Source organism: Apteryx mantelli, chromosome 16 (assembly GCF_036417845.1).
Source record: "Apteryx mantelli isolate bAptMan1 chromosome 16, bAptMan1.hap1, whole genome shotgun sequence".
NCBI lineage: Eukaryota > Metazoa > Chordata > Aves > Apterygiformes > Apterygidae > Apteryx > Apteryx mantelli.
The window spans coordinates 9150956-9163106 of record NC_089993.1 but is presented as its reverse complement, the minus strand read 5'-3'; the positions used below and the strand labels follow the sequence as shown (position 1 = coordinate 9163106).

Here is a 12151-nt window from a genome sequence, read left to right as displayed (position 1 = left end):
TGCTGCAAAATTTGCAACTCTTCCTGCTTTAGTCCTGCTTGCGATTTAGGGATATTTCTACAGGCAGTTAACAGCAGTGAATGAAAGAGAAGGCATGGCACAGAGAAGGAAGATGGGTTTTTGTTCTTTAGGTTCACCTGAAACATGAAGCAAGTGCATCTTGGCTTTCCTCCCAGCTGGAAGTGAACTATGGAAAACACTGGGATGAGATAAACAACAGGAAAAAAGTTCTGATCAGCCAAGCATTTAAGAATAGTTCCAGTTCGTTTCTAGTCAACTATTTCATGGAGGTAATCATGGTTGTTAAAGAGTAAGACCTTCATTTCAAAGATATAACAGAAAAACTAAGAAAAATTTGAGATGAATTAATTTATTAAGACTTTCTTTTTCTAGCTGTGCCATGTATTAATAATATGAGGCAGATATCCAGATGTGATGAGCTTAAGAGTTAAGGAAGGTCTTACCCAAACACATAAATATAAATGACATTTAAAATGAACAACAGAAAGCCAGTAGGTGGACTTTTCAAATACCAGAAAAGGTTTGGGTGTAATGTGATCTGAGTTCCCTGCAGTGTTTGCTTATTTTATGCATGGTTATTTCCAGTCATTACAAAGGTTGCTTTGCTCGCGTGATGCTGAAGGGGGGTGCATTATAAAATTACTCAGAATATTACAGCATTTAGATGGAAGTTAGTTTAGGTGTCACAATTCCATACTACCTTAGATAAGACCTGTTCTCATTTTTTTGTAGTTATAAATTGATTTTTATTCTGGATCAGAAAAAAGATTTCTGATATAATAGAGCATCATTAAAAGCATCAGAGAGAGTTTATGCCTTCTTTTGAAGCATATTCTATGAGCTCTCAAAAGAAAGAAAATAATGATTTTAAATAGCATATCCTGTGACCCTTTGTTTTATTTGTAGAGAGGTCTTACAGAAATGCATGTAAACTTTTGTGTTATTTCTTAGAAGTTACAGGTCTTATCTGTTGCTGTCTTAAAACAGGTATTTACTTTCTGAGGTGAGTTGTCATTATGCTATTTCCATAAGGAGCACCTGTAAGTATAGAATTCATCTGTGATCGCAGCATAGAGTGACCTAGAATTATTGTCATTATTTTTTTAACCAAGTAAATGGTCCAAAAATCAGTGGAAATTTTCCCTTTTAAATCTCCAGTGAATCTAACAAATGTGTATTAAAGAAATGCCAATCTGTAATTGGCCAGCATGCAGGAAAAGCAGTAAAGTAAATGGCAACTGCACAAAGCAGAGGCACTAGTGGTGATCTTCCTACTTCTATACGTGTGTGTTATCTTAGATGGCCCTGAAGATGGGATCCAATTTTTATTTAAATTTGTTTCACTTGTTTTCCAGTTTGTCGTGCAAGTCCTGGAAAAGCAGGTGAATTACAGAACCCAGCTGCAGCACTCACACAATTCGCAGGGTTATTCACAGAGTAGCACCAACTTTTACGTGCAGTATAATGACCACATGCCATTTGTGGCTGGACTACAGTGGAAAGACGCATCTAGAAATGACCTTAAGAAGTGGGAAGGTGAAGTACCACAAACCATTTTCAGTCGTTGATTAGAAAAGTAGGCATGCAAAGAAGCTGCTGGGATTTTATGAAGTAGTTGTATATGGGTGTCATAGAATCATAGAAATACTGGTTGGAAGAGACCCTGGAGGTGTCTAGACCAGCTTCCTGCTCAAACCAGGACTGTTGCTAACAGCATGTCACATCTGCTATGGTTTTGTCTAGCTGTGTCTTGAAAATTGCCAAGGATGGGCGTTCCACAGCCTGTCTGGCTAACCCGTTCCAGTGCTTCCTTAGCTTCTCAAAATGCAATTTGTGGCAGTTTGTCTGCCACTGTTGAAGAGTTCATGTTCCTTATCTTTGTTGTTTGCCTTCAAGTAGCTGTAGGCAATTAGATCCACCCCCACACCTTTGTTAAACTAAACAAACCCAGCTTCCTCCCCTCTTATCATTTGTCATGTCTCTAGGCTCTTGGTCATCATAGGAGCCCCCTGTGGGACCCTCTTTGGGTTTCTCACCATCCAGTTTGATCTGGGTGGTCCAAAACTAGATCCAATGTTGCAGGGGCCTCACCAGTGCTGTGCAGAGGGGAATAACTCTCTGTTTGATGGCCATGCTCCTAATATAGACCAGTATTGTCCTACTAGCTTTTGACTAAGAAAACTGACCGAGAAGTGAGCCATGTTTTAAAACATTCTTTGCTTTAGAAAGAGCAATCAAGTTTGTTTTAAGGACACTAGGAAATGGGGCAATGACCAGAATACTAATGACCAGAATACTGGCATATCTTAAGTTATAAATAAAACACCTGTTTATATATATGGATATATTTAAAAATTGCATTTATCTTAGACCTTTTCTTCAGAAAGTACAGCAGGAAGTAGGCCTTTATTATTGCAAGCTGTATTTTACATTTTTAGAGTTCTTTCTCAAATAGGGGTTAAGTTACCTTAAGTGTGCCAAAAATCAGATTTATGGAATTTAGTGTTTAAGATGGATTGAGTGCTGCTACCATTTTATACTTCAGTGGATTACATGCTGTATAAATCAGAGTTTTTCAAAGCTAGTGTACACCGTGTGTGCAAACTTGGATCCTTATTAATGCAAAGTAAGTAGCTTGATACAGTGGACTGAATTCACTGTTACACTTTTCTGCTTGTTCAGGTGAAATGAACTAGGGTTGAATTAATTCTGAAATTTAAAAAATTTGGAGATTACTTTGTGAGTGTCTGTCATAAAATATTCATGAGTGAGTTACTGGATCATACTGTAATGTGTGATTGGCGTAATTTGATAAATGTCTGCTGGTGAAATTTTAACAGCTTGTCAGACATAAGCATTCTGAGCTGTCTAGAAACCAGTTTCCAAAATAACCAAAAAGTATGTATTGCAGAATTGAATTTCTAAGTTGGCATATGTCTAAACAGCTTTGATAAATCCATAGTAATAATGGAAATAATAATTGTAGAATCAGAGTTCAAGCAAAGATTCTATATTTCCTTGCAGAGCAGAACCCTCTGTTGGTGCCATATAAGTACTGAGCTTTATAAATTTCCATTCATTAGGAACCCTTCCTATGGATTTCACTATGAAATGTTACACTGGTTCACAGGATTTATTTCATTGTATACCATCTGGAGATTTTGGCTATTGGAGGAGAATAGGCTGATAATGGCATTTTTCCAAAGTCCAGCTTCTTATCAGCTTTGTTGCAGAGTTAGAAGCTATGTAGCTTGAAATCTCACTTATCTCTACATTTAATATATATTCTTTCCAGGTGGATTAAATATGGACACGCCATGGCTATATCTATATGCAGCTCACAAACTAACTCAGCCTCAGCGTTCTGCTTATTTATTGACTATGGAGCTCACAGCTGGGAAAATTGTCTCTGTTAAGAATCTCGTAGTGGAGCTATTCTGTAAAGATCAAGGCAATGAAAAAGAAGGGAAAATTCATATTTACACCCCAGCTACCACATATCTGCAGGTTAGTAACATGATGCTTCCTTTGTGTACAGCTTTGTGATAGATGCCTAACAGAACTGTCATTATACTGGAGTGACACTTGCTCAGCACACTGTGTGAATTAGCTTGTTTGAGAAACTCTTGCACTGTGTGCTAACTTTTAAGAGAGTATCTTGTAATGCCTGTGTTCATCTGTTTCCTGAGCTTAAACAATATGCTATTCTTCCTCTGCACTGGCTTCCTGTGGGGCCTGCCTTGGCTTGTTAGCACAATCAGGGTCTATTTATTGACTTTAAAAAATGTTAGGGCCACTAGCTGTGTCCCTCTCTGGAATGGGAGTTCATCTCTCCCTGCACAGAACCCAAGTACATGATGTGAGAGTTTTACCTAGGTGTGTACAAATAACTAACTTTTCTAAGTTCTGAAAGTTTCTTGGAGAAGTAGGAAAATTGGACCAATGCCTAAGAAATGTTTAAAATTTGTTCCTCAGTGATTTGAAACAACTGAGTTTTGTGGCTTTGCTTTTGTTCGATTTAAGAAGCATGACAAGCAATAGCCAAGCTTCTTAATTAAGAGCCCAGTGATTACAGCATTCACCTAAATGTGAGGCATTAGATTCAAAGGCATCCTCTGCCTGAGGTGAATGTAACCCACCTCTGCCTGGAGAGTATCCTGTCCAGCAGGCTGTCACGTAGTTCACTGTACATGCTCCCTCTTGATCTGGCCACCTTAGTGAAAAATCCTGCATGAATATTTGGAGTTCCATAAATATCAGAGCTTCAGTCTCGCAGAACGCCTTTGCCATCAAGATGTTCTTACTGTTACTCTTTGTTCCATTGAATATACCAGTATCTATACAAAATGCACAGATTCAGTAGGAGAAATGGTAAGCTTGTTGCCTGGTAGAACACAGGATAGTCCAGTGGTTAGGAGATAGTCCTGAAAAATGAAAGGTTATCTGTTTTGTTTTGACTCTCATAGACAGTGATTCCAGTCTCCTACAATACTCTGTGAGAACCTTCAATAGTAGAGTCTCAATGTGTAGTTTTCTGCCTTTTCTGTTGGAATTTTTCCGCTTTTTATAAAAATGATTAAATATCCATTGGATGGAATCTGCATGCCCTGGGCCTATAGATTCTAAGCTTTTTCCTAATTTCTTTTAGACTAGGCCATTAAATATAGATTTTATCCTGACCTCGTCACAGTTGCTGTGCATTAAGCAATGTGATAAACACTTGTCACTACACAAACTGTTGATTTGCCTCAGAGGAGCTTTATTTATTTTCAGTGAATTGCTCCTTATTTGCCTCTGTATAAATGAGTGAGAGCCTGGAATTTTTGCCTTTCTTTTAGAATCTACTGCTGATGTGGTAGACCTTTAACTTAGGTTGATCTTTAAGGTGTTCCTTTATTTTGAATTGCAGCTTTTCCTTGTTAGATCACTGCTGGTTCAGGCACAGTGTGGAGGATTGTGAGAAACATTCTTGAATGAGAAAGAAAAAACTGTTTATCAACAATGTTCTTTCCGAATACTTAATTCTTCTCTCTCTCCTGCTTAGATGGGATAAAATAAGAGTAACATAAGTAATTTTTTGAGATCTTTATGGCAATTAAGAATATTTTGATAACCAAAATGCTGGTGCACTATTTCTAGTAGTTCTTGTAATGGTCATCTCTGGGAAAATGCCTTCTTTTCACCTCTGTACTATGCTATTAGGAGAATAGGATTCTGTCTGTCCTAATTCAGCCAGACTAGCATGTTCCTCTTTGTTTTTCAGGCATCCACATTTAATCATCTTGGGAGGAATGTTCTGCATAGCTATAGTGAAGTGATATCTCTGTGGAATCATCTTGTGAAGAATGAGATTCTTTTGGAGAATAATGAACGAGCCAAATTTCTCTGCTTTAAGATAAAGAGTATAAAACAGGAATTTAACTTCACAGCCATCTATCAGAATCTGCCAGTGGTAAGAAAGAAGTACAAATGTAATTTCTCTGACCTGGGATTGCATTTTTTAGGTCTGCCACCTTCCTGAGAGATGTCATTGCTAGCGTCCAGGCTTAAGCACTTCCAGGGCTCCTTGTATTTCTGTCTGTTCTGACAACCTGCAAAATAAAAGTTCATTTAAAAAAAAAACAAACAAACAAACATCGTGCAGTGTTGTTGTGAGTCCTTCTCACCTGTTTGGGAGGCCAGCTACAGACAGAAACACAGGGAGGAGAGGTCAAAGAGGTAATACGTGCCTAGAAAGAGAACTGTAAATGTGACTACTTATATTTTGATGCAGATGTATAACAGGCCTGGAAGATTCTGCCAAGTATCTTGGAGAACTGACATATTTTGCCTGCAAGTTTGCATAGTAACAGGCTTGTTTTATATGTTATTTAAGCCCCTGCATTCCTCCTTATCTATCGTAGTGCTTAAAATAAAAATAATTAAAATAAAATAAAAATAATTTCTACTTTGCTTGGTGTCTGCAGTACATGACCAAACAACAGTTCGCCATCCAAAGAGATGCTTTGGTCGGTTATTTTGGTCAGTTCGATGTCGTATGTATTAAATAAAACAAAAAACAGTGTTTCTTCTAGTCACAACATTCTATGCTTTGAAAATTCAATCAGTTTTTGTGTTCAAATATACTGGTACCAGAGCTACAGCTTTTTTTATACTGCAACAGTTTACACTCAAATTATACATTATAGGGCATTTGTCTGATCGTCTTCTGCTGAAGTCAGTGGTTTACTACTAATGTCACTTTTAATTCTATCTAAATTGAGATCAGGATTTTGAACTTTAGGAGAAAGGAGTTGTTGTGTGAAGTTACATCCCTGCTGTAGCCTGCTGAACTATGTGTTTTTTATATTGGCATTCCTGAATATGAATCCAATAAATCTGATGCAAGTGTCCTTTCTTCTCCTGGTTGCATGATTTGGACTGCAGCCTAAAAAGACAAACGTTTCTGTGAAGGCTATATGGACAGACTATAATAGTCTGCCTGTCGTGCTGCAGTTTGAAGGTCAGATAGAAGAGCTGAAGAAGGAGAAGATGCTCTATCAGAAACGTGGAACTCTCCATTTCAGGTTCAGTAGCCTTTTTTCTATCTCTGAAGAATGTTTTGGCCTAAATTTAATATGCATCTTGATGCTCTTGGGAAAAAGTTTACAAGATTGAAGTACCACATGCACAAAACTTGTGCTTCCTACTCTGTTGTCTAAGCTTGCTCCAGCACACTGACTCCATGGGTTGGTTATCTGCATCCATTCTGCCTTTGCTCTTGTTATTGAAATGATCACGAAGAAGTTGTCAAAAGCAATAGGCAGTGCATGCTGTGGCCATGTGTTTGTTAAGAACCCTATTTAAAGTATATCCTCCTTTCATGAAAACAACAGGATTTATGGTATGGCCAAACTTCTAAGTGGTGAGAAGTTCAAAAATCCAGATCTGATCCCTTGTGCCATCCAGATGCTTTTCTTCTACTCCTTAGCAATGATATAGCTGTTCTAAAGCCAAATGTTTCCCTTTTAAAACACATAACAAATGCTCTTGTTTAGATTTGGAACATGTTTTCATTTCCTGGTGATAATGAGTACACTGCTTCTAGATTTTGGCTACCAGAATTTCTCCCTTCATGACCCATTATCAAAACACAGCTTGAAGACCTCCTTAAAAATACATGCTCAGACCTGAGAAATCCAGATCATCGCTTGGGAGATCTCGGCATTCTTAAGACGTAGTAAGGTCTACAGGAGTGCAAAGGCTCCCTCAGGAGCTGCTCTGCATCTTTGAGATAGCTAAAAAAAACCCCCTGAGATGCCTTTTCAATAATGGGAGAAGTATGTGAATGAAAAATCAAGAGCTCTGTCAGATATCCTAACATGTATAAATGCAGTCCAGTGTCTGATTATAAATGTTACTGCATTTTTTTAGGCATCTAAGTAAATGCAGAGACGTATTTAATAAAGAGCATAAAATGTTGCACTTATATAGTTCTCTGAGCAGTTTACTACTTACTAGCTGAACATATGTTGCATGGAATTATCATCATGCAGATATTGTTTGTGCAGAAAACGGAGAATGTACTTGCCAGCTGAGATTTTCCTAAGTATTTGGACACTCTGTCCCTATTTGAAATGAAGTTTTGGCCATGAAGGTATGTAAAGTGTATGTATTAGGTCTGCACGTCAGAATTTTAGAGATTCACCCTCTCCCATGCTCTGCCCAACCTTTTCTGAATCCAGGATGGAAATTTTTCATCAGAAATTCTGGTGAATGTGTGTAGTTTGTATGAAGCTGTAGTTACACTCTATTAAGTTCTCACAGGTTCCTGGTCCTACATGCTTTGCTTCAGTACCCTAATCACATCTGCAATTGAAAGTTTTGGAGTTTCAGCTGAACTATGCATGTTTTCTCTTTGTGGTTGCCTATAAAGATCTTTTACATTTTGTTCATTCCTTTTTTTGTTCCAGGCATCCATTTGAACTGCTCATTCCACAGAGCTTCCTTCTCCAGGAGACGTTTACCATCGACAAAAAGCAAAAGCACTACTTCTTGGAGACAAAAGTTTTGATAAATGGGCTGGAGGAATCAGTTCAAACTTTTACACTTGGCTATCAATCTGAAAACCCCTATGTGAGTAATACCTGATGCACGAATTTCCTTTAACCTGGCATATCAAGAAAACAGAAAATGAGTAGTTTACTGTACATATTTTATGTTCCTTGCATTTCCTCTCTTTTTTAAACTCCTTTAGATTTGTGCTGGTTTAGCTCATCCTTATAACTACAGGTGGTTCCCCCAAAATGTTGAAATATGCATTTTAACTCGAAGCCACCAAACTGTGAGTAAATTTCCTGTTAAATTTCATTTAGAAGGAGAGATTCATTACCTGTCTGTATAGATTTGCAGTTTATTGTCTTTTTGGACCTAGCTTGCTTATAGGTCTTTAGTTCTCACCAGGTAAATGCTGCAAGCGAAGTTCTCTTTGAATTAATGTTAAACATTAATATTATTATAAGTAACAAGCATTGGAAAGGATTCAGGGATCTAATCCTTACCTATCTATCATCCATCTTGCAAATGCAGTTATTTTCTTTCCTCTGCTTTGCTTATTTTTTATTCTGAGCCACAATGTAATAATTCTCAACTGCAATGGCTTCTCTCATCTGTCATAATACATAGGGTTAATACTCAATGCAGTTCACTTACATTCTTAACACATAGGTGAAGCAGGAAGTTGAGGCTACCTTGAAAGTCAATAAGGAAGATGTTCTCAGCTTTCTAGGAAGATACCAGGACAAATCCAGTGAGGCAGATTTCAGACACCTTTTATATGTGGATGTGACTCATTCATTCCAGGTATTGATGCTGAAACTGGTCTTTATTTTACAATGTACAGAAAAAGAACTACCTTCTTCCTTTCCAGAGAACAGTTTCTCCATGTCTGTCTTCATTTATGTTGTTTTAATCTTCATGTCTTGGTGGTTCTTTTTCTGCTTTGCATTTAGAACTATGATTGTTCTATGCTTGTGAACTTCCTATTCAATAAAATCCTGATGATGACAAAGGCTCCCACATATCACTGCAGACCAAATAACAATCAGTATCAGTACTGTCTTGTAAGAAAAACACTGATCATTTGTTTTCATACTGTTTCAGCAGTGCCTTGGGTAAACTTTTATACATGTTTGCTTTTAAACATTCCTCACTTTATGCTAAAATTTCAGACAGGAAATAACATGAAGCAGTTGATGTGAGTGCAGTGATTATTTCTACATTTTGCTTTGTCAAATAGCTCAAGTTTCCACAAGCAGTGGCCCTAAGTGGGGAGCTGTTTTCCAGGCAAACCAAACTGGAAGACTTTGACTACAGTGTGAATGTAAAAGCCATAATCAACAACAGCGATTCCTCACAGGTCAGTTCCCTGATTATTGCAGTCTCATTGCATGAACTTGTGGCTTTTGCAGCTCTTTCACTCAGTGTTGAAGACTCCTGTCCATTAGGGGTGAAATTCTGTCTTGTTTGGAGAGTCAGTATAAAAACTCTTTTCCTGAAGATCCATGTTATGTCTCTTGCTTGCTGCATGCATTAGGCACGCATTTCACCCTGAAAGCAGTTCAACTTTGTACTGTAAATTACTGTGGAACCACTTTCAAGATGTAGCGGGGGAACAAATGTATGTATATACTATAAAGTTGTTCAGCTTATAGGGAATCCAGTGAGGGTAGTGGAGAGGCCAAAATTGTTTGGGGTGGCAGTTAACTTTTTTTGAATAGAGTTTGTTCTGGATAGATGGCTGTATGCAGTTGGAATAGGTGGCTTATGTTTTGGCTGTAATTCAGAAAACTTTGGAAAAAAATCAGTCTGAAACTCAGGTAAAATTATACTTGAAATTCAAAATAGTTCATCTTTTTAACAGTATAACTTTTCTTGTGCCAACATTTTAGAGTTCAGCTGAAAGGATAAAAATTGCATTTTGGATTTTCTTACATGTTTATGTATTCTTATCAGTCAAAATTTCCCCTAATCCTTCAAGTAAAAGCTATTAACTTAAAATTAGCTGGGATACACTCTCTTTCTACCTGTACATTCAGTATAATTATACCTTTATTAGTTGAGCAAAACATAGACATATCTTAAGTAACTTAATATCCAATTATTCTGAATAATTAACTGGAGCCATCTCTTGAATGTACAATAACAATCAGTCCAGGATCTCTAAATCAGTTAATGAAATACACTGAATTTGTTTCAAGATGGTTCTTCGGTTTAGCAGCCATAATGTTAACCATTTGAGTCGAGCTTTTTGAGATATGGAGTGCTCTAGCATAAACAGATCATTTAACCTCTAAAAATATCCTTTTACTTTGGAGTGATGGCTATTTGATAGAGAAACAGCACTGTGCTACTCCCAATTGTGGTACAAAGAGGCTGGCTTTGGCAGAGTTGTTTGAAGCCGCTGGGTTGGACCAACCGTAGTAGCAGTGCATTAGAGTAAGGTTTTAAGGTCTTGGCTCTTGACCAGAATGCAGTTACAGTTGAGCTGCATATGAGTTGACCTTATTTCAGGTCTTTGAGAAGGTTGTTTTCAGTCAACCTGTTTATAAACAGAGGCTAGGAAAGCCATAAATTGGGTCTAGGAAAAGAAGGGTGATGAATAACATGCTAGCTGGATTACTTCTGTGCCAGCTCTCCTTTCAGAAATCTGCATTCCTTGATTCTGCTGGTGTAATGAGCTAGGTGGTTCATTTGGGTTTTGGGGAAACATTTTGGGTTTGGGGGGAAAAGGGGGCTTGCATTTTGATTGTATTTTTCTCCTCCTTTTACACTGAAGAATAACAGTAAAGTTTTAAAAATTCAAAGGAGAGTTGAATATATTCATTCATTTTCATCTGCTCTGGATAATCAAAACAAGGTGCCTCCTTCATGCGTTAATTTAAAAGGACACAGTGTTCTTCTGTTGTCATATTTCCCTTTTGTCTTGTTCTGGAGAAATGTGTGCTCTCGAAGAAATAAATATGGGAACATTCTATTGCGTTGCATGCATCCCAGCTCCCTATAATGCAAGAAAAGGATTTTCTCGTGGAAAATAATTCACCAGTGTGGTTGTTGAAAGCTCTATCATGGTGACAGACTTCTAGGCAAAATCATGTATCGTCTGTAGCCTTTATTGCCAGTTCAGAATGTTCTTTCTCTAGGATTAGCTTTATCCCATGTTGACAAGGGCTGGATTATGTGATCTAGCAGGTCTTTTCAGTCTCTAATGGCTGTGATTTCATTTATCACTGGCAGTGATTTTAACTTCAGACTGCTCCTCTAGTTTGTGGTATATCCTGTGTCCCAGGAATGGGTGCTGAAGAGAATAAAATGGATTAGGAAATCTATTTTTTTTATTATTTTTCTGCTTAAACACAAATGCCTTCTCCTAGCCAAGGAAAGAAACAAAAGCATCTGGCAAATAGGTTTCTATGAAGTGAATGACACTGAAGGTGTTTAAACATTGTTTCTCAGGAGTTTATCAAACATTCTGCTGGCTTGTTTCCTTGGAAGTCAGTGTGCAGTTGTGAAGATCTGATAGTGTTCGCCTGGGGAAACTGGAATTTTGAGAATATTTATTCAGTAAGTTCTTTTTAGGAGCATAGTAAATGAATGATTCACCAGCAGCCAGGAAAAGAGATCTTATCTGAGGCAAAAAAAGATGCAATTTTATTTTTAGTCCTCCTAATTTAAATTTCTTAATGGTTCATGAGACCCTCCCAAACCTCATCGTTGTCTGCAATCTTATTCCTCAAACTGATGTTTCACTATTCTGCATTATGGTTTGAGATTCTTAATGTGCTGTTCTTGTTTTCTCTGTGTGTAGGTCCAAGCAGCCCTGAAGAGTTATGGTGAGAGCAACCTTAATGGATCCTTTTGCCTTCATTCCAATGGAAGGGACATGCTGATGCTGGAGGTTGATATGAACAATGAAAAGAGGAGGCACGCCAGAGCTGTCGGAGTGAGCGCTTTCCTCCATCAGGCAATCTTGACAGAACCAGAGTCAATGCAGTTCCAGTTAATGGGCAAAATCTTTCCATCAAGGTAGAGAAATCAGAATCTTGGTTAATAGATGTGAGAGGAGAATTGGGCCTACTGTACTTAGTTTAGA

At 37.7% G+C, this 12151-nt stretch overlaps 1 protein-coding gene across 1 annotated transcript in view; it reads left to right on the top strand.

Moving 5' to 3' along the window:
* The window catches only part of LOC106482633 (uncharacterized), a 105578-nt gene that overhangs the window by 48327 nt on the left and 45100 nt on the right, over positions 1-12151 (top strand). Inside the window, exons 27-36 of the mRNA XM_013940242.2 lie at positions 132-290; positions 1377-1557; positions 3317-3528; positions 5285-5473; positions 6448-6587; positions 7974-8136; positions 8258-8398; positions 8728-8862; positions 9299-9418; positions 11867-12084. Of these exons, the coding sequence (XP_013795696.2) occupies positions 132-290; positions 1377-1557; positions 3317-3528; positions 5285-5473; positions 6448-6587; positions 7974-8136; positions 8258-8398; positions 8728-8862; positions 9299-9418; positions 11867-12084 (1658 nt within the window). The remainder of the gene's footprint in view (positions 1-131; positions 291-1376; positions 1558-3316; positions 3529-5284; positions 5474-6447; positions 6588-7973; positions 8137-8257; positions 8399-8727; positions 8863-9298; positions 9419-11866; positions 12085-12151) is intronic.